The sequence below is a fragment of the Sorex araneus genome, chromosome X (genome assembly GCF_027595985.1).
Source record: "Sorex araneus isolate mSorAra2 chromosome X, mSorAra2.pri, whole genome shotgun sequence".
Classification (NCBI taxonomy): domain Eukaryota; kingdom Metazoa; phylum Chordata; class Mammalia; order Eulipotyphla; family Soricidae; genus Sorex; species Sorex araneus.
In genome coordinates, this window is record NC_073313.1 from 90,984,718 (window position 1) to 91,008,412 (window position 23,695).

The 23,695-nt window shown below is 39.6% G+C and overlaps 1 protein-coding gene across 1 annotated transcript; it reads left to right on the forward strand.

The window, feature by feature from the left end:
- The first annotated feature begins 13,493 nt into the window (after positions 1-13,493).
- LOC101555101 (platelet-activating factor acetylhydrolase IB subunit beta-like) lies at positions 13,494-14,735 on the forward strand. The gene has a single exon (XM_055121123.1). It carries the CDS (start codon positions 13,494-13,496, stop codon positions 14,733-14,735), a length of 1,242 nt encoding a protein of 413 aa, XP_054977098.1.
- The last annotated feature ends 8,960 nt before the right edge of the window (positions 14,736-23,695 follow it).

Sequence of the window (23,695 nt, forward strand, 5' to 3'; positions counted from 1 at the left end):
AATGTCTTAATGGCTCCTGACAAAATCTTCACAGTTTCTTATATGAACAGCTTTTTGTAAGCATGTTCAACAGTTCTTCATAACAGACAATACAGAATATATTATTTTGGTTGTGTTTTGGGACATGGATTGGGCTTTGGGATGGAAACATCTCAAATTTGGTGGTGGGAAGGTGTAATGGTGGTGGGGTTGGTGTTTGAATATTGAATGTAATCAAATATTGTGAATTAACTTATAAAATTAAAAAACATTTTAAAAAGTAATGTGGAGTTCATGCCCAATTCAATCAGCTTAATCAACGGCTAAATAAATAGCAGTGCTCCTACATTATAAAATAATGAAACAGTGACCAAGATACAAAGACAGCCTACAGAATGGGAAAGTTTATTCATCCAATGTCCTTTTGATAGGTGGTTAAAATCAAAGATATACAGACCACTGGAAGAACATTACAAGAAACACACATCCAACTCCATCCGAAAAATGGGAAAAGGAATGAACCTGAACATTCCTCAAAGAAAAAAGTTGAATGCCCAAAAGGCACATGAAAAAATGCTTTTCATCATTAATCATCAGGGAGAGTCAAATGAAAACAACAAGATACCATCTCACAAGCAAGAGACTGGCACACATCCAAATGAACAAGAACAACTAGTGCTGGCATAGATGTGGGGAGAAAGGCACTCTCATTATGAGTGGGAATGCCAACTGGTCCAGTGTTTTTGGAAAACAATATGGACATTCCTCAAAAAACTAGAAATTGAGCTTCCATTGGACCTAGCAATACTACTTTTGGGAATTTACCCTGCAGGCCCAAAAGTACATGGCAGAAACATCATCTTCATTACTATGAATCTGGAAACATAATCTGGAAAAAATCTGAGTGCACAAGAACAAGTGAATAGATAAAGTAACCATGGTACACCTACACACTGGAGTACATCTACACAATGCACAGTTAGAAACAATGAAGTAATGAAATTTGCTAATAAATGAATGGACATGGTGAGTATCATGCTGAGTGAAATGAATCAAAAAGAGAGGAACAAATATAGAATAACTGCATTTGTTTGTGGTATATAAACTATATAATAGAAGACTAATATCCAAGACCAAAGAAAACAAGGGCTAGGAGGACTTTTGAATAGTTAGAAACTACCACAAATATGTGTGTGGGGAAGAGGAAAGTTAAGATAGAGAAGAGATCAGAATGACAATAATGGTTGAAAATGATCACATTGGACAAGAACTGAGTGTTAAAAGTAGGTGAAAGAATATACACAACACACTTTCAGTGTCCATATTGCAAACTGCAATGCCCAAAATGAGAGGGAGAGAGACACAGAGAGACACACAGAGAGAGCGAGCAACATAGTGACAGAAAGACTGAGCCAGAGACAGAGAGAAAGAGAAAGATAGGGACAGAGACAGAAAAGTGCCTGCCATAGACGCAGGCTGGGGGTGGGATGGGGGCTGATGGGAGAGTAATTGAATATTCTGGTGCTAGAAAATGTACACTGGTGGAGGGATGGGTGTTGGAATACTGTATGACTGAAACTTAATCATGAAATGCTTTGTAAGGAACCATATCACATGGATTCAGTTTAATAAAATAAAACTAAATAATAAGAGACAACAGGGTCCAATACTGTCTCAAATTCTATTAGATTCTCCTAGTTGGAGGTCCTTTGGCAGGCCAACAACCTCTTGATATGCAGCTATTCCTGTAGTGGTCTGGTTGACAATAGATTTCATGGCCAAAATATTGTTTCTGAGAAAATACTCACACCATTCCTTCATGGTATCCAAGGAAAACCTCAGCTGAGATTTGTTTTTTTTTTCTTTTTGCTTTTTGGGTCACACCCAGCAATGCACAGGGGTTACTCCTGGCTCTGCACTCAGGAATTTCCCCTGGCAGTGCTCAGGGGACCATATGGGATTCTGGGAATCAAACCCGGGTTGGCTGCATGCAAGGAAAACACCTTATCCACTGTGCTATCACTCAAGCCCCTCAACTGAGAGTTTTGTCAAACTTTCATGTTGAATTCCTTTGAAAACAATAGAAGTTTATGACTGTTTTTCATTTTGACCAAACCTCCATGAATTTAGATCCTCTTGTCCTACAGAGGTCAAAGTCCTTCTGGTGAGAGGAGAGGGTGTATCATCTTTGAGCTTGAACACACACATGTAACAATAGCTGCAGGCTACTGGCAAAATGTTTAGTGATTTCACAGTCACATACATCATACAAGGTGAGGCTTGAGCCTCAAAGGCCAGTGAGGCATCCTGGATGGGGCAGTGTCTCAAAGGACACAGAGGAACAAAACATCCTAAGAAGAAAATAGGAGCTCTAAATAATCTAGAACACACAGGTAAAAATGTCTCCCAAGTTTTCTTGTGGGAATGTGCAGAGGTCCCTATAAGGAAGGCCAGGGAAAAGTAGCTTTGGAGTTTGAATATGTGTGGAGTCAGGATGCGTAGATGCATAGTGAGGCAGAAGAGAAGCAGAGAGCTTGATGTGTAGTCACAGCAGTGAGAAAGGGAAAGTAGACCCTCTTTTCCTACAGATGGCAAAGTTCTGGCGGGAAGAGAGTGGGTTTCCCTTTTAAGCTTGAACATCTGCATATAAACATAGCAATAGGGCTCCTGGCAAAATGTTTAGCGATGTCACAATCAAATGACTTTGGGTGCCATAGTGAGGAAGATAACCTCAGACTTGAGCTTCAAAGGCCAGTGGGTCATCCTGGATGAGGCAGTGTCCTTTGGGACACAAGGGAAACAAAACATTCCAAGAAGACTGAAGCTCTAAATCATCTAGAACACGCAGGTAAAGCCGTCTGACAAGGTTTCTTGTGGGGTTGTGCAGAGGTGGATATAAGAGCCAGAAAGAAGTAGCTTTAGAGTTTGAATGTCTATGGAGTCAGGATGCAGAGGTATTTGGTGAGGGAGAAGAGAAGCAGAGACCATGAGGTGTAGCCTAGGCAGTGAGAAAGGGAAGGTAGAGACTCTTTTCCTACAGATAGCAAAGTTCTTCTGGTTGGAAGAGAGGGGGTGTCCCCTTTAAGCTTGGGCATCCACGTGCAACCATAGCAACAGGGCTTTGGCAAAATGTATAGTGATGTCACAGTTACATGACTTTGGGTGCCATGGTGAGGAGGGTAACCTCATGCTTGAGCCGCAAAGACCAGTGAGACATCCTAGATAGGACAGTGTTAGGACAGTGTCTGCCGGAACATAAGGGAAACAAAGCATGCCAAGAAGATAGGAGCGCTAAATCATCTAGAATACACAGGTAAAGATGTCTGCTTAGGTTTATTGTGGGAATGTGCAGAGAGGTTATAAGAAGAACCAGACAGAAGTAGCTTTAGTTTGAATGTCTGTGGAGTCAGGATGTAGAGGTATTTAGTGAGGGAGAAGAGAAGCAGAGACTCTGAGGTATAGCCTAGGCAGTGAGAAGGGGAAGGTAGAGACTCTTTTCCTACAGATGGTAAAGTTCTTGTGGTTGGAGGAGAGGGGTGTCCCCTTCAAGCTTGAGCATCCATGCGCAACCATAGTAACAGGGCTCCTGGCAACATGTATAGTGATGTCACAGTCACATGATTTTGGGTGCCATGGTGAGGAGGGTGAAGGCCAGTGGCACTTCCTGGACAGGGCAGTGTTCACTGGACCACAAAGGAAACAAAGCTTCCCAAGAAAACTGGAGCTATAAATCTTCTAGAACACACAGGTATAGATGTTCACCTAGGTTTCTTGTGGGAATGTGCATAGGGTGTCATTAGAAGAGCCAGAAATAAGTATCTTTAGAGTTTGAATGTCTGTGGAGCCAGGATGCGGACATACATAGTGAGGGAGAAGAGAAACAGAGCCCTCTCAGGTATAGTCTAGACAGTTTGAATGGGTAGGTAGTACCTCTTGACCTACAGAAGGCAAAGTTCCTTTTGGTGGGACGAGATAAGGTGTTTCCTTTATTTGTTTATTTATTTATATTTTTCCTAACCACTGCATAGTATTCCATCGTGTAGATGTACGATACTTTCGTTATCCAGTATTCTGTCTTGGGGCCTTCAGATTATTTCCAGATTTTGGCTATTAATAATGTTGCAATAAACATAGCAGTGCAGATTGTCTTTCTGCTGTGTTTTTCCCATAATTGGTATTTCTGGGTCCAATGGGAGCTCAATTTCTAGTTTTTTGAGGAATGTCCATACTTTTTTCCCAAAAGGCTTGACCTGTCAGCTTCCCACCAACGATGGAAGAGAATCCATGAATCCATTTCTTCTAGAATCCAAGCCACTACTGATGGTTCTTTTTCTTTTCTTTCTCCAGTTCCTAAATTTTTTTTATCTGTATCAGGAAATTTATTATCTTTTATTTTTAAAACTTTTTTATTATATATATATCCTTTTTTTTATTGAATCACCATGTGGAAAGTTGCAAAGCTTTCAGGCTTAAGTCTCAGTTACACAATGTTCAAACACCCATCCCTTCACCAGTGCACATATTCCACTACCAAGAAACACTTATTGTGTTTATTATTGTGTTTATTATTGTGTTTATTACCTCCCCCCAACCTCCCCCACTTCCCCAGACCCCCATTTGGCCTGTGTAGCTGATAAATTTCACTTTACTTTCTCTTTACTTTAGTTACATTCAATATTTCAACAAAAAACTCACTATTATTGTTTGGAGTTTCCCCCTCCCCCAAAGTCAGACCTGCTGGAAAGGAAGCATTTGATAATTTGTTTTCCATTGCTGATAATGAAGAGATATGAGATCCTGTGGCTACAATAGCGGCCACGAGGTTTTGGATTTCTGTATTTTAGTATTTTAGTAACTAAGTCCAGAGAAATTTCTGCCAGAAATTGCAACATTGCAAGCTCGTACCTCCCTGCTACTTTATATTCCACATATGAGTGCAATCTTTCTAAGTCTGTCTTTTTCTTTCTGACTCATTTCACTCAACATTATAGTTTCCATGTTGATCCATTTATATGTAAATTTCATGACTTCATCTTTTGTAAGGTGTACCAACGTTTCTTTAACCAGTCACCTGTTTTTGGGTACTCCGTTTTTTTCCAGATTTTGGCTATTGTAAACAGTGCTACAATGAACATAGAAATGCAAATGTCATTTATACTATACCTTTTTGCCTCTCTGGGATATATTCCCAGGATTGGTATTGCTGGGTCAAATGGGAGCTCAATTTCTAATTTTTTGAGAATCGTCCATATTGTTTTCCAAAAGGGCTGAACAAGTCAGCATTCCCACCAGTAGTGAAGAAGAGTCCCTTTCTCCCCACAGCCATGCCAACACAAGTTGCTTTTGTTTTTTTGGATGTGGGCCAGTTTCTGTGGTGTGAGATGGTATCTCATTGTTGTTTTGATCTGCATTGCCCTGATGATTAGTGATGTAGAGCATTTTCTCATGTGCCTCTTAGCCATTTAGATTTCTTCTTTGGGGAAGTTTCTGTTCATTTCCTCACCCCCATTTTTTGATTGGGTCAGCAGTTTTCTTCTTGTGGAGTTCAACCAGTGCCTTGTATATCCTTGATATCAATCCCTTATTGAATGGGTATTGGGTACATATACTTTCCCATTCTGTAGGCTGTCGTTGTACTTTGCTCACTGTAACTTTTGAAGTGCAGAATCTTCTTAGTTTAAGGTAGTCCCATTTATTTATCTCTGTTTTCACTTGCTTGGCCAGTGGCATGACAGCTTTGAAAATACCGTTGGCTACAATGTTGTGGAGGGTTTTGCTGACCTTGTCTTCAATGTACCTTATGGATTCTGATCTGATGTTGAGGTCTTTAATACATTTTATCTGACTTTTCTACATGGTGATAGGTGGAGATCTGAGTCCACTTTTTTGCATATAGCTGTCCAGTTTTGCCAGCACAATTTGTTAAACATGCTTTCCGTGCTCCACTTCACATTTCTTGCTCCCTTATCAAAGATCAGATGATCATATATTTGGGGTGGTGTGACAGAATATTCAACCCTGTTCCTTTGGTCTGCAGCTCTGCCTTTTTTCTAGTACCATGCTGTTTTAATTACTACTGTTTTGTAGTAGAGTTTGAAGTTGGGGAGGTAGATTCCTCCCATTTTCTTTTTCATAAGAATTGACTTAGCTATTTGTGGGTGCTTATTGTTCCATATGATTTTCAGGAGCGCTTGCTCCATTTCTTTGAAGAATGTCAAGGGTATCTTTATAGGGATGGCGTTGAATTTGTACAATGCTTTGTGGAGTATTGTCATTTTGATAATATTAATTCTTTCAATCCATTAGCAGGGGATATCTTCCATTTTATTTCCTGAAATAGAGCTTTATAGTTTTCATTATACAAGTACTTTACCTCCTTAGTTAAGTTGATTCCGAGGTATATGATCGTTTGAGGTACAACTGTGAACGGGTTTGCTTTTATTCTTTCGCTTTCTTTTCTCTCATTATTTGTGTATAGGAAGGCCATGGACTATTGGATGTTGATTTTATAGACTGCAACTTTACTATACAAGTCTATTGTTTCAAAGAGTTTCTTGGTAGAGGTTTTAGGGTTCTCTAGGTATAGTATCATATCATCTGCAAATAGTGAGAGTTTGATTTCTTCCTTTCCTACCTGAATGCCCTTAATACCTTTTTCTTGCCTAACCAGCTATTGCAAGTACTTCCATTACTATATTGAACAGGAGTGGAGAGAGGGGGCATCCTTGTCTCATCCCTGATCTCAGAGGGAAGGCTCTTGTTTTTTCCTCGTTGAGGATGATGCTTGCCATAAGCTTGTGGTAGATGGCTTTAATGTTCATCATAAATGGGTGCTGTATCTTGTCGAATGCTTTCTCTGCATCTATTGATATGATCATATGGTTCTTTTCTTTTGTTGATATGATGGATTATGTTGATTGATTTCGGAATGTTAAACCATCCTTGCATCTCTGGGATGAATCCCACTTGGTCGTGGTGTATGATCTTTTTGATGAGTTGTTGGATTCTGTTAGCTAATATTTTGTTGAGAATCTTTGCAGCCGTGTTCATCAGAGATATCGGCCTGTAGTTTTCTTTTTTGTGGTGTCTTTGTTTGCTTTTGGTACTAAGGAGATAAGAGCCTCGTAGAAACTGGGAGGGTTTCTGTTTTTTCAATTTCCTGTAAAAGCTTGAGAAGAACTGGCAACAGGTCCTCCTTAAATGTTTGGAAGTATTCCCTAGTGAATCCCTCTGGACCTGGGCCTTTGTTTTTGGGAAGACATTTGATTGCAGTTTTAATTTCCTTGGTATTAATAGGACTATTCAAGTATTCCTGGTCTTCTTGGTTCAGTCTTGGGATATTGTAGGAATCCAGGAATTTATCCATTTCTTCTAGGTTCTCTTCTTTCGTGGCATACAGCTTTTCTAAGTAGCCTCTGATAATCTTTTGAATTTATTTGGCTTTTGTTGTGATGTCCCCCTTTTCATTTCTGATTCTGTTTATAAGGCTTCTCTCTCTCTTTCTTTGTGAGTCTTGCTAATGTTTTATCAATCTTGTTCACTTTCTCGAAGAACCAGCTCTTGGTTTCATTGATCTTTCAGATTGTCTTTTGGTTTTCCATGTCTTTAATTTGTGCCCTAAGTTTTATTATCTCTTTTCTTCTGCCAGGTTTGGGCTCCGTTTGTTGGTCTCTTTCTCAGATCTTAAGCTCTGAAGTCAAGTTATTTATGTGGGCCCTTTCTTCCTTCCTGAGGAATGCTTGCAGAGCTATGAATTTCCCCTTAACATGGCTTTAGCTGCGTCCCACAGGTTCTGGTAGCTCGTGTCTTCATTCTCATTTGTTTCCAGGTACCGTTTGATTTCTTCCTTGATTTCCTTCCTGACCCACTCATTGTTCAACATTGAGTTGTTTAATTTCCAGGTGTTTGATATGGTTTTCTGCATCTGTGTTTGGTTAACTTCTATCTTCAGTGCTTCATGGTCTGAAAAGGTAGCTGATACAATGTATTTCTTCCTGATTCTGTTGAGATATGTTGTGTGGCCCAGCACATGCTCCATTCTGGAAAATATTCCATGTCCACTAGAAAAGAATGTGTATTCCCTTTTTTTGGGATATAAATCCCTGTATAGATCTATCAGCCCTATCTCTTCTATTTCTTCCTTCAAAGCCAGTATTTCCTTGGTGGGTTTTAGTCTTCTTGATCTATCCAGGGGTGATAGGGCAGTTTTCAAGTCTCCAATTACTATTGTGTTGCTCGAAATGTCCTTCTTAAGGTCTGTTAGCAGTTGTTGCATAAATTTGGTTGGTCCCTCATTGGGTGCGAACATATCCCTTGATTAATAAAAAATGGCCTTCCCTATCCTTCCTAATCTTTTTCAACCTGAAATCTCTGTTGTCTGATACTAGTAAGGCCAGCCCAGCTTTACTGAGAGAGTTGTTTGCTTGCAGGATTGTTTTCCCTTGACTTTGAGTCTGTGTTTGTTCTGGTTATTCAGATGCATTTTTTTGCAGGCAATAAAATGTTAGGTTCAGTCTCTGAATCCATTTTGCCACTCTTTGTCTTTTACTTGGTGAATTTAGACCATTAACATTAAGAGAGATTCTTGTTATGGGATTTTACACCATCTTTCTCTAAGGGTTTGTTGTGCTTGTAGGGGTTCTTCTTATCTTACAATAGCCCCTTTAGTGCTTCTTTTAGGTTTGGTTTTGAATCTATGAAGTTCCTGAGATGTTGTTTACCCCTGAAATAGTGTATCATTCCTTCGAGTTTGTATGAGAGTTTAGCTGGATAAAGTATTCTTGGTGAAGCGTTCATTTCATTGAGTTTTTTCACTATATCCCACCATTGCCTTCTGGCTTGGAGGGTTTCCTCTGATAGGTCTGCTGTGAATCTAAGGGGTGCTCCTTTGTATGCGATTTCCTTCTTCGACCTCGCTGCTTGCAGTATAGTGTCTATCTATGACGTTCATCATTGTAACTATGATATGTCTTGGGGTTTTTCTGTTAGGGTCTCTCTTAGCTGGCACCCTTTGGGCACCTTGAATCTGTATGCCTGCATTGTCCAGCTCTGAGAACTTTTCAGCAATGATTTTTTTGACTGTGGCTTTTTTGTTGGGGTTGGTTCCCTGTCCTTCTGGTACTAAGATGATTCTAATGTTGTTCCTCTTGAAATCATCCCCTAGGACTCTGAGTCGCCCTAGAGCTATTTGAGGTCTCTTCCCATTGTTTGTTATTGCCTGTAGGCTTCTTGCAGCTGATCTTCAAGCTCATTGATTCCATCTTCTGCTGCAGTCATTCTATTTTTGAGTACAGTCACAGAGTTTTTTATTTTATCTACCGAATCCTTCATTTCTTTTTGTAGGTTCTTTATTTCTGCTCTCATTTCTTCCCGTATTTTGTTGGCTGTTTGTTGTACTGTTTCTGTCAGGTTCTCGTTTAGGTTGTCAATCTTTCCATTGAGCTCATTGAACTTCTTGAGGATTTCAACTCTGAATTCTTTATCAGAGATCTTAAGTTTGCAGTAAGTTTCTATTGAGTGTTCTGAACTCCTTTCCTTGTCTTCTCCTTGTGGTGGGGATTTGCGCTGTTTCTTCATGTTGTTGTGGTGGTATGGAAGAGGGACCTTCAAGATCTGTATCCCTGTTCTCTCTTGTTGCGAAAAAGGATTGTGGTTGGGCTCAGTCAATGGTGCTTACCTTTTTATTTCCCCTTCTAGAACATGGCCTCCTACTCAGATGTTCCTCTAATCCTTATGTGAAGTGTTGTGTTTTATTGTCCTACTGTTTATGGATAGCTAGGATTGTACTCTTGGACATTACATAGGTAATGAAGGCTGAGATGAAACAATATATTGATTGGTTTTAGGAGAATATCTGTGGCCATGTTGGCGGGTGCCGGCCTGAAAAGAGGCTACGTCCACTTTTTCTTAGACCATGCTCCCTGATGATTAGGCCACGCCCCTTTCTCCAAAATAGCATATACCCGTGCTGTAAGAGGGGACTGCTAGGGTGCTCGGGGTCCAAGGCACAGACTGGGACGTGGGTAGGGTGGGTCGAGGAACGTCACACACCTGTGCCAGAAGAGACAAAGTCTGCGGCTCTTGGGGCTGGCGTGCCGGCCACTAGGGCGGCAGTCTGGGCTCTATTTTTTAATTTTTTTTTTAAAGAAAATCTTCAATTTCGATGACTTTGACCATTATTATTTTTCTTTTTTTATTAGTTTATTTTTAATTAGAGAGTCATCGTGAGGGTACAGTTACAGATCCATACATCTTTGTGCTCATGTTTCCCCCATACAAAGTTCGATAACCCATCCCTTCACCAGTGCCCATTCTCCACCACCAGTAAACCCAACATCCCTCCCCCCCTCCCCAGTCCCGTCTCCCCCCACCCCACCCTGCCACTATGGTAGGGAATTCCCTTTTGTTCTCTCTTTCTGATTAGGTGTTGTGGTTTGCAATAAAGGTGTTGAGTGGCCATTGTGTTCAGTTTCTAGTCTGTATTCGGCCTGCATCACCCTTCCCCCACATGACCTCCAACCACATTTTACTTGGTGGTCCCTTCCCTGAGTTACCCAGAATGAGAGACCAGCCTCCAAGCCATGGAGACAATCTCCTGGTACTTATTTCTACTATGCTTGGACGTTAGTCTTATAGTCTATTATTCTATATTCCACAGATGAGTGCAATCTTTCTATGTCTGTCTCTCTCTTTCTGACTCATTTCACTTAGCATGATACTTTCCATGTTGATCCACTTATATGCAAATGTCATGACCTCATTTTTTCTAACAGCTGCATAGTATTCCATTGTATAGATGTACCAGAGTTTCTTCAACCAGTCTTCTGTTCTAGGGCACTCGGGTTTTTTCCAGATTCTGGCTATTGTAAACAGTGCTGCGGTGAACATATAAGTGCATATGTCACTTCGGCTATACTTTTTGGCTTTTCTGGGATATATTCCCAGCAGTGGTATTGCTGGGTCAAATGGGAGCTCAACCTCTAGTTTTTTGAGAATCGTGAGTCACCGTTAGATACATAGTTACAAAGCTGTTCATGATCAGGTTTCAGTCATACAATGATCAAATTTATTCACCAGTGTTCATTTCCCATCACCAATTATCCCAGTTTCCCTCCCCTGCCCAGCCTTCCTTCTCTCCCTCTGCACACCATCTTTCTCTCCCTCCCATCCCCCTTTCTGGTCAGTATTGTCTGCAACACAAATATTGAGAGGTTATCATGTTTGTTTCTTTACCTACTTTTGTCACACAGTTGCTATACTGAGTGATAATTTTCAACTCTGCCATAATGGTCCCCTTTCCATCCCAATTGCCTTCCCTCAGCTCTTGAGGCAGGCTCTCACATGTAGAATTATCCTCCTTGTCCTTGTTTATACTGTCCTTGGGTATTAGTCTCATATTTTTTTATACTCCACAAATGAGTGCAATCAAAATGAGTGCGATCATTCTACATCTGTCATTCTCCTTCTGATTCATTTCATTTAGCATAATTCTCTTCATGTCCATCCGTTTCTAAGTGAATTTCATAACTTTATTGTTCATAACTGCTAAATTGTATTCTATAATGTAGATATACCATAGTTTCTTTAACAAGCAGTATATTCTTGGACACATGGGTTGTTTCCAGTTTCTGGCTATTGTAAACAGTGCTGTGATAGATGTAGAAGTGCAGATGGCATTTTTGAAGTGGTGTGGGCCCCAGGGTATATTTCTATAAGTGGCATCGCAGGGTCATATGGAATTTAAATTTCTAGCTTTTTGAGGAATGCCCATACTGTTCTCCAGAATGGTTGGACCAGTTGGCATTCCCACCAACAATGGAGAGTCTTTGTTTCCCCACATTAATGCCAGCACTGGATGCTCTTATTCTTTTTGGTGTGTGTTAGTCTCTGTGTTGCATTATCATATCTCATTTTTATTCTGTTTAGTGATGCAGAGAAATTTTTCCTGTATCTTTTGACCATTTGAGTAAGTTTCTGTTCATTTCCTCTTCCAATTTTTTGATAGGGTTAGGTGTTTTTTTTCCTCATAAAATTCTAACAGTGTCCTATATATCTTAGATATTAATCCCTTATCAAATGGATATTGGGTAAATATATTTTCCCAATCTGTGGACTTTCTTTATCTTGGTTATTGTTTCTTTTGAGGTGCAGAAACTTCTGAATTTAACATAGTACCATTTGTTTATCTTTGCTTACACTTGCTTGGTCAGTGGTGTTTCATCATTGAAGAATCCTTTAGCTTCAATGTCATGGAAGGTTCTGCCCACATTTTCCTCCATGACACATACATATCCGGGACTCATATTGAGGTCTTTAATCCATTTTGATCTGACTTTTGTGCCTGGTATTAGAAAGAGGTCTAAGTTAATTTTTTTTGCATGTAGCTGTTCAGTTTTCCCAGGACCATTTGTTAAAGAAGCTTTCCTTGCTCCCCTTGATATTTCTTGCTTCTTTGTCAAAGATTAAATGACAATACAGTTAAGAGTTTTTGTCAAGATATCAAACTCTATTTCATTGTCATGGGTCTGTCTTTATTTGAGTACCATGCTGTTTAAACTACTACCAATTTGTATTACAGTTTGAAGTTGGGGAAGGTGATGTCTCCCATCTTTTTCCTAAAGATTGCTTTAGCAATTCGTGGGGTTTATTGTTCCACATGAATTTCACGAATATTTGATCATTTTCTTGAGCATCCACACACATCCAACCATAGCAACAAGGCTCCTGGGAACATGTTTAGTGATGTGACAGTCACATACCTTTGGATTCCAGGGTGAGTAGGGTGACTGCAGACATGATCCTCAAAGGCCAGTGAAGCTTCCTAGATGGGACAGTGTCCTTAGAGACACAGGGGAAGACAAAACATCTCAAGAAAAATATATGAGCTCTGATATATCTATGAACATATGTCTACTGAGGTTTATTGTGGACATGTACAGAGGAGTTTATAATAAGGGCCAGAAAGAAGTACCTTGAGCATCTCAAGTACCTTGAGAGTTTGGGTGTCTGTGGATTCAGGATGCAGAGATACATAGTGAAAGAGCAGAGAAGCATAGACCCTCAGGTGTTGTCGTGGTAGTGAGAAAAAAAGAAAGATGGAAGTGGTATTGAGTGTGTGAGGAGGGAAATCTGGGTTAGTCTTAGGTCCTGTAAATCTCAGGGGTCTGTGGTCTACTGTTCTTCCCTTTTCAGAGACTGAACCCAGTGCTCCATTCTCCTTGTTCTTTCTCTCCATACTTCCTTCTTTCCTTCTAAATCTGCCAATCTCCCATTACTTAATGACAGCAAAGGTGGGTAGAGGCACTGCTGAGACTGAGGGCTCAGAGCTCTCCTGGAATGAACTTGACTTGTTGCATATCTCTTGACTGCAGATTGGACTCATTTGTGAGAGAAACTATCCAGTTTGAAAATCCAATTCACAACCTATTGAATTATATATCCAGGATATGCAGTGCATTCTCCTTTCCCAAAAAGTGAAATAGCATAACATCAAATAAGTTTGACTCTGTGGCCAAATGGCACTGACCCCAAGACAACGAGAAGAACTCCAAGGAGCTATAGCCGATTACCTCCGTTCAAATGGCTTCGAACAGGCGTATTCTGTTTTTAAAACAGAAGCTGAATTGGATATGAGTCAAGAATTAGATAAAAAATGTTCAGGGCTTTTGGAAAAGAAATGGTCAACTGTCGTTAGGTTACAACAAAAAATTATGGATCTAGAATTCCAACTAAAACAAACAAAAGAAGAATTGAAAGAAAATCAGTGCCTTGAACGAAGACAAAATCTAATAGAATGGGTTCCCCTTGTTACTGAAAAACATTCTCTGAATGGACACAGTGGCCAGATTACTAGAGTAATTTTCCATCCTGTGCTCACTCTTATTGCTTCTTCCTCCGAAGATGCTACAATTCGAGTCTGGGATTCTGAGACTGGGGCTTTAAAACAAACCCTTAAAGGCCATTCAGATACTATTCATGATATTTCATTTGACAACAGCGGGAAAGTGCTTGCCTCCTGCTCTGCAGATGGTATCATCAAAGTGTGGGATTTTCAGCGTTCTTTCTGTGTTAAAACCATCCACGGCCATAATCAAGATGTTTCTTCAGTGGCCTTCATGCCCAATGGAGAGTATATAATCTCTGCCTCACGGGACACAACCTTAAAGATGTGGGACATACAGAGTGGCTACTGTGTAAAGATATTCACTGGCCACACAAAATGGGTACGTATGGCACGACCAAATCAGGATGGCACGCTGATTGCAAGCTGTTCGCATGACCACACTGTGCGTATTTGGGATGCGAATAGTATGCAGTGCAGGAACGAGCTTCGGGAACATGAGCATGTGGTGGAGTGCATTTCTTGGGTGCCAATAAATGCACATTCTTCTATTTTGGAAGCAACTGGTGTTGAGACTAACACATGGGACCAGTCGGAACTCTTTTTACTATCTGGTTCAAGAGATAAGATGATTAAGATGTGGAATATAAGCACTGGCAAGAGCCTTATAACCCTAGTGGGTCATGATAACTGGGTTCGTGGGGTCTTTGTCCTTCCCCTCGGTACTTTCATCATAAGCTGTGGGGATGACAAGACTATACGTATATGGAATTATAAGAAAAGACAATGCATTAAAACTCTCAAGGCACACAATCATTTTGTCTCCACCGTGGATGTCCACAAGATGACCCAGTATGTGGTAACTGGCAGCTGTGATCAAACCATCAAGTTGTGGGAGTGCCAGAGACCTGATTGAATCTCAGTTGGGGTCTCCCTATTTCTTCTGGATGCATAATCATCACAACCCATTGGGCTGTGTTGAAATAAAATGTGTCCTTGCATAAAAATTATTCTGGGTGCAGATTGTGCTTCTTAAATATTACATTCAAAGTATTCACTTACACACTTGGTCCAGAAGTATTGTAGGACTTAATAACCTTCTTAGCAAAGAGCAAGAGAACTATTCATAGTAGGGTGCTTGGTACTGGTGGAGGGCATGAGGGGAAGTTTGATAGTTCAGGGAATGGATCACTTAAACGATAAAAGAAGGGAGTGGTCATTCTGGACCAGGACTAGGTCCTGAAGTGAGGTAAAATGGAATGCACATCGCTACCCTACAAGTAATAGTATTGGAAACAACAATGTATAAAATAGGAGGTGGAAGAAAGGAATAAAAAACAATGCCTCCCATAGAGGCAGACTGGGGGACAGGAGGAAAACCGTAGACATTGGTGCATGGAATGGGCACTGTGGATGGGACTGTGATTGAAAAATTGTATACCTAAGACTTAACCAGGAAGAGCTTTATAATTTTATAATTCACTGTGATTCAATAAGAATACTTTTAAAACTTGAAAAAAATGAAATCCCAAGTCATTCCAGCTCTACACTTGATCACAATGTTTCTACTAATTAGTAGTTAAATTAATTAAACTAGAGCACTAAACTGAATCATTGATAGTGTCTTTTTATGGTGAATTATTAATTCCTGGTTTTCTTTCTCCTATTTGTGCTTCACTGATGCTTCCCATGGGAAAGTGCTGGTTAGAAGGACAGTTTCTGAAATGTGTATCTATGTAACATCACTTTTACTATTAAAAGTGATGTAAAAGTGATTTACTGTTATATACTATTAACATCAAAAATCTTTTTCCTTAGGTAGAAAATGGATTTTATTAAGTGTATAAGATTAAATGAACTTGGAATTTATAAACCTCTCGTTTCCAGAATAGTAGTATATAATACAAGGTTTAATACAAGGTTGGCTCTATGACTTGGAAGCTGGCCTTACATGCTGGGGGAAAGGCAGCCCAGATAGAGAAGGGAACACAAAGTAAAATGTAGTTGGGGATCCCGCTCGGGAAGAGAGATGCGTACTTAATGTAGACTAGAGACTAAACACGATGGCCACTCAGTACCCCTATCGCAAACCACAACACCCAATAGGAGAGAGAACAAAATGGAATACCCTGCACAGAGGTGGAGTGGGGTAGGTGAGATGGTGTAGGGATAGTGGGAGGGATACTGGGATCACTGGTGGTGGAAAATGGACACTGGTGGAGGGATGGGTTCTCGAACATTGTATGAGGGAAACACAAGCATGAAGATGGGTAAATTTGTAACTGCACCCTCACAGTGACTCACTAATTAAAAAATAAATAAATTTAATAAAAAAACCCCACTTGTTTCCTATAAGATTCCACATACTGAAATCAATTTTCATAAAAATAAATGTTTTTATCATACTTTGAATTAATTCTTTTTACTGATCAAAAGACTTAATATTTTTAAAATTGTGCTGATAATTTGTAGACACTGAGTATGTCATAACTTTTTTAAACTCATAACTATGAGTCCATAAGGTTTTGTTAATATTTGAAAAATCTATACTAAGAATAAATATACTCGGGCATATGTTGCTGCCAGCAGGTCAACCTGTACCTGCAAGGTGAGAACATCAGCAGCCTGATGGTGCCTTCATGCTTCCTGATACCCCAAAATTGCTGCTGTGCCTTTGGCTGGACCCCCACAACTTGAGACCAAGTTTACCAAGAAAGTAAATTGCCAAAAGTTAGGTATGTGGGAGCCACACCACAAACTACTTCTAGCTCAGCTATGCAAGCTCATTTATTGGTCTTATTTCAGAGATCCATAAGTCTCAAAAGAGATCAAAAGTGGCAGTGTGGTGCGCTATGGTAAGCGGGCACACCCTGCAGGGCATATGCCAATAGTTTGTTTCCCTGAGAAAGATGGAAACAAAGGCTGTGACCCAGAGACACACAAAAGAATCTCCAAACCAAGCAGCTCACTGCAGAGATCGCTCCAGTCTTTAAGCCAGGCCCACTTCACTGGGGTGCCTCAGACAGGGGCAGGTGTTGTCCCTCCACCAGCCCCCTAAAAACCTCAGTGGCCACCAACTTCCAGAACCCAATGAGTAGTGGAGGTACTCAGGTTCAGTGATGGAAACTCCTGTCTTCAAAGGATAAGGGATGGACTGGTCCTTCTCACACCCCCCCCCCCAATCCCCATGGGAGCCTGGAGGTCATGCCCACAAACTGCCTTTCACTACTATTTAAGCTCCTTAATGGCCATGATCCAGGGACAGGCAAAAGATTCTCTGAATCCACGGGCTGGAGCGATAACACAGCTGGTAGGGCGTTTGCCTTGCACGCGGCCGGCCCGGGTTCGATTCCCAGCATCTCATATCGTCCTTTGAGCACCACCAGGAGTAATTCCTGAGTGCAGAGCCAGGAGTAACCCCTGTGCATTGCCAGGTGTGACCCAAAAAGCAAAAAAAAAAAAAAAGATTCCTGCAGTGATTTCTCCAGACCCTATTTATCTAAAATCTTAGAATTCCAGGAGCATGCAGCTGCTTTAGTTAGGGCTCAGATCGAGATCTCCCTATAACGACAAAGAGACTGCAGAGACTGCAAACAGCAAGCAGGGTTTATTGTGAGACTGGCTAGCCAGGGTCCAGCTGCCTACACAGACATGCAGGTCCAGCAGGTTGGGAAAAGACCCCGAGCTTCTCCAAAGGAGATCTTATATAGGCCTTCCCTGGCCGTTACAGCAGAGCCCGCGCATTTCATAGCCAATAGATCTGTAATATTACAAACTTTCTTAACCAATCAATTTAAAAGGACATCACTCCTTAGACTATGGTTTTAGAGATCAGTATTCGCACCAGTATTCAGGAATGTCCCAGTTCTGGGGGCAGTCCTGGGTCTTGTGATATGGGTCCTGTGATATGGGTCTGGTTATTTGGTCTGACCACCACCCTTCTTGCGACCCAGGGTGCCTGTATCCAAATTCCTTGCTCAGGGACAGATAGACAAGTTATTCTACAATGTGGGCTCCTGTAAAAAGAGTCTTAAGAAAGCTAAATAGATTCCTGTGGTCTGTCCTGGGCCAGTTCCTCACACTTTTGCGGCCACGAAACACCTTATGCTATTCATAACAAGCAATACAAAAGAGAGTATGGGGGATATTGTCTGTCATAGAGGCAAGGGGAGGAGTGGGATGGGGGGATACTGGGACCTTGGTGTAAAAAATTAAGGCTCCCGATGGGTGTGTGCACTTGCGGGCTCTCTGGGCGGCTCTGTCTCACCACCGGCATTCAGTGCTCTGGAAATGCTGTGTATGGGCTGGATCGGGACAGCTGTTGGCCAAGGACAGATGGAGGAAGAACGAGGACCAAACTGGTTGCTGATTAGTTACCGTTTATTCAATCTTCCATCTTTCTCATCCCCCGCACTCCCAGCTTCATCCTCTCTCTGGATCTACTGCTACCTCTCTGGCTTCTCTTGTCTCTCTCCTCCCTCTTTCTCTCTCCCCCTTGCCCCCAGGCTACACACAGCCACGTAGCAAAATCATCATAAGAAAGTCCTTTCTGAGGGCTGAGCATTCCAAAGCCCTTCCTGACTCTTAAGGTGTTTTTCTCCTTTCCTTAGTCCAAGCACTCATTAACATCTTAATACTAGTTATTTTTGTATGGACATAGCAAGAGATACATTGAGGCTTGTAAGGCAGCTCTCCTGGCAACATCTTGCCACAGACTCAGACTACAGCACTCAGGCCAGATTAATCATTCCTAACCCTAGCAGGGTCAGAATCTAGTTATTACTGTTTGGATCATGACAGCATTTGTCCATGACCAAGCTCTTAACTTATAGTTAAGCACTAGGCACTTTGACCAGGCCCATCTCGATGCCAGGGTAGCACACAACTCACTGCTTGCCCTTTGTCCATCCCGTCCCTTGTCAGGACCCTACTTTTGGGGGTGCTAGAAAGTAAAGGCAGCTGAGGCTTAGGTCGAGAGAACAGATGCCCAGGAGGGAAATATCATGTAGAGTCAAATGACTCCCAGGTTACAAAAGCATAGCATTTGCTAAGTCTTCCTGTGTCCATACGAAAAGGACATGGCTCTGAATAAACTATGTAAAGGACTCAAGGAGAAGAGAAAACAATATTTAGAAGTCAACAGAACACTAAGAAAGAAGTTACAAACAAACACAGAGAAATGGGAGCACTGTAATGAGAGTAACTCAATAAACCTAAACTACCTGAGGCTATGTTATCCTACACCTTGGTTGTGGAAAATGTGCACTTGTGGAGAGTTGCGTGTTCAATCATTGTACAACTGGAACTCAAACAGGAAAGCTTTGTAACTGCATCTCATGGTGATTCAATAAAAAAATAAATAAAACAAAATAAAATTTTCATTCTGAATTAAAAAAATAATATGGAGTTCATGCCTAGCTCAATTAGCCTAATCAATGGCCAAATAAATAGCAGTACTCCTACATTAAAAAAATAAAAGAATAAATATACTCAAATAAAAAATGCTTCTGTGTACTGGTGAAAAATTATAAACTGGGTACTTTAAACATGTCATCTGATAAAGTTAACAATTTTGAGAACTATTTTAATATCATATAACAGATATATTTAAGCATAAATTTAATCTCAGATCATTAGATACTTAACTAGACTACAATTTCCCTAAAAATCCTTAATCTAAAATTATATTTTGGTATACATAAAAAAGTAAATGAAAATTGAAACTTGCATGAAAGAGGGACAAGATTTCAAGGACAGCCATCAGACCATTTTTAAAGTGGAGAGTAAGAGTGAACTTAGTGTTCTACTCATAATATGTTGCCATCAACAGGAACAAAATTCTGCTCTTCTGATACTGCATGCTTTCAGATTTGTTTGGCTGACAAAATGTATTTCTCTACAACTAAAGATTTTTCCTGCATATATAGATGAAAGTAAAAACTGCTGATATACATTATTCTTCCACTTTTTTGTTTTTTTTTTGTTAAAATGATTTTACAAGTACTATCTTAACAAATACATTAAAAATTGGTGTTCGGTTAAATGCAAAAAATCTATTTAACATGACTAGACCACTTGGCAGATGAATAGAGTAAAGCAGATTTTACAAAATTGCTCAACTGTCTTTGGATTCCAAATGATTCATATGCATTTAGGAAAAATAAATTTGATCCATATTTTAATGATTGGCTCTGAAATGTAGATAAAATGCCAGAATAGTAATTTTGAAGTCATTGTTGACTCTTTCCTACATAGAATGTGATCAACACATATCTTGTGTTGTGAATCCGATGGAACAGCTGTACCCGGACTCTTGCATACAATTACAATCACTGGGCCACAAAAGAAAATAAAATGATGCAAAAGAAACTTTAATTATCACAGAATATGAGACTTTCCCATAGAAGTACATCCTTAATCTACAAATTTCCAGTGAAGTGTTATTCTCTAGGCAATTATTTCATCAAACTGAAGGCAATGTTTGAATTATAAATAGGTATTTTGGGCTGTGAGAATTTTTTTTAAATTTCCCTAATGGCTATTGCAAGATTTAATAGAAAGAACATTGATACTGGAGAAAAATAGGTTTGATCTATAATACTGGAGTTATATATTATCTGCTATCTGACTCTGGGAAACTTACATGGTTTTTGAATCACAGTCTCTTCTTTCATAGAACAAATAATAATTAAAATAACTTTCTAATTAAATGAGATGATATTATTTTTTCTGTCCCAGACATATAATGGTATTAATTGAATCCTACCTCATCATTTAAAATATAAACACAAACAGAAAGAAATATTATTCAATAAAGGCACTAGCTAAAGATACAATTTAAAGAAGCATAATTATGAGAATGACACATATTAGATTTTTATCAGCAGTTTAGAATATTCAGAAAGAATATATATGAACTTTCCATTAAGGTAGCAAGTTTTGAGGTTATTATGTACAGCATTTCCTCTGTAACTGTGTCTCAATAAGCATATTCCTTTTATAATTCAGTAAATGTGAATTTCAAAACCATTAGAGACAAACACTTGTCAAAAGTTCAAAAGATATTTTCACAAGTTACCTTCATTTTATGCTTAGGATAATAGAAGTAACAATCTGAAATTATTTATCTTGACATTTTACACCTCTAATGATAATAGTCTCTCTTATATGATTAACTAGTTCAAATGTTCAACAGAAAATCAGCGACTTACCTCAGCCCTGAAGTGGAGTGTCCATGTTTAGTTACTAAGGACATATCCGACTACCCATTCCTCTCTTTCGTATACCTAAATTGTTAGTAAAGGCAGCTACATACTTTTTCTTCAATTGAGACATTGAGATAAGGACTTCATATCATTTAAAAGATGCAAATTACTCTGCAGGTAAAAATTCATACCATGAACTCTTTTTATTTGACCAGAGATTGTCCTGGCTCTCTGCTCAAGGATCACTACTAGTGGAGCTTGGGTTATCGTAAGTAGTGCACCGGATTGAACAAGGATTTGCTGCATAAAAGACAAGTGCCTTACCTGAACTATCTATCTGACCCAGTATACCAAAATCTCTTTGTTATAACATAAGCACTTGAGGACAGAAAGGCTTAATCAATTTTTAAATTATTTTAAGGATTAACTCTTTTGATACCATAAAATCCTAATAATATTTATGAGTAATTATGACCCTAAATAAAGAAACAGTTTCTCTCAAAAAGAGCCAAGAAAGAATTTAATTGTATAGAATTAATTTTTCAAGAATACTTGGAACACAGGATAGACATTCATGCTTCGCTTTGGAACATACATATTATACTAGTCAGAGTGAGGCATAATTTTAACCCAGGTTGTTGCATGTTATTTTTAGGTACTCTGTAATAGTCAGTTTCCATTTTACATAGCAAACAATACATGAACATTCAAGAACAGTTAAAATGAACAAAAAACAGTTAAAATGAACAATTAAAATGAACAGTTAAAATAAAAAACATTTGTTACTACTAATATTGATTTCTTTTCTTACTATCTTTGCAACTTATGTTTTTTGCTATGGTTGGTATTGAACTTAGATTCAGATACATGTAAGGCACGTGATCTACAGCTCAAATACATCCCAGTCCCATTTTGCTACAACTTTACATAAAAAATATTTTACACAAAATTCTTTGTTAAAAAAGAATAGTACATATAATTGTATCCCTATCCTCAGTGAAATCCTACAAAGAAAACATACTCAAGCATAGTGATTTCAGGATAAGTTTTATGTATTATTTTAATTTTTATAGAACACTATAATTAAAACAATAATGTGAATATTATGATAAAGATCTGAGCTATGGAACTTGTTCTAAAGGCTGGAGCATTCTTTGTATGCAGGAAAACTGGGTTCAGTATCAGGCATCTTGTGTTTCCTTGAGTACAGTGGAAGAGATTTTGACCCCCATCAACTTTTATCCAAAAAATCTAGAAAAAATGAGGAAAGAAAGAAAAGCAATAAAATCTATACATAGCATCCAAGAATTGAGAAACATTTTATATGCTGTGACATCTAAAGTGCATAGAAAGGGCTATGTAGGAAGTAATTTATCTCATAATTGTGACTTGAAAATAATGTGGGAGAACCCCTCTGCTTTAAATTACTTTCTCCACAAGATTTCATATAATGACTGAATACCTATAATCAGAGCATTATTTTCTGCGCTGTAGGTATACTATATTTCATGTATGAAAGTTCAGAAGACATAGTGCTGGGCCCATTGAATGCTAGAGGTCAGGCATGGAGGCTTAAGCACTTACTATGATTCTTTAATCTCCACTTATGAGAAAGATTCAGTATTTGTCCTTTGACTCATTTTATTCAACATGATCTCCACATTTCATTCTTATAGCAGAGATGTGCTTCATATTTTCTTAAAGTGAATCGTTCTCCATGGTGTAAGTATGCTACAGCTCCTATATCCATTCATCTATTCCTAGGATCTTGGATTGTTCCTAGATACTTATTATTGTGAATAACACTGAAATGATCATCACTGTATCACTGTAATGTAATTAAATGCAATGATAATTAAAAACTGTAATGATAATTAAAATGCAAATATATGGGGCATGGTGCTGTCATCCCCTTATTCATTGCTTTGCTTGAGCACGGGCTGGTAACATCTCCATTTGTCCTAGCCCTGAGATTTTAGCAGCCTCTCTTTACTCATCCTTCCCAATGGTGCCACATTGGAGGCTTGTTCAGGGTCAGGGAAATGAGACCCAACATTGTTACTGATTTTGGCATATCAAATACGACTCAGGGAGCTTGCCAGGCTCTGCTGTGCAGGCAAGATACTCTCGGTAGCTTGCCGTGTTCTCGGAGAGGGAGAACTAGACTATAAGAGGTCGCATGGGCCCCTGTGCTTCTGGGAGCTTTGTTTTATAGTCTCTTGATCTTGGCTGTTGATGGGATTATTGGCACTCGGGACAGTTTGTGGGTGTGACTGCCTAGTTACTGGAAAATGGGGGATCTGGGTGGAGGAAGTCCAGTTCCAGTCCGAGCAGACTTGAAGGTCTCAGCGCCGAGTCCCACACACCTTGGTTCCTCTGCTGGTTCCTTCATGTGTGAGGCTCATCCGAGTGTCTGGAGAGTGGCCACTCTCCACATGCTCAGAAATGATAATTAAAATGCAAATATATGGGGCATGGTGCTGCCAGCAGGTCACCCTATACTTACAGGACGAGTGCTTCAGCAGCCTGATGGTGCCTTCAGGCTTGCTAATATCCCTAAATTGCTGCTGTTCCTTTGGTTAGACCCCAGCAACTTGGGTCCAAGTTTACCAGGAAATCAAAAGGCCAAAAGTTAGATGTGTGGAAGTCACACCCACAAACCACCTCTGGC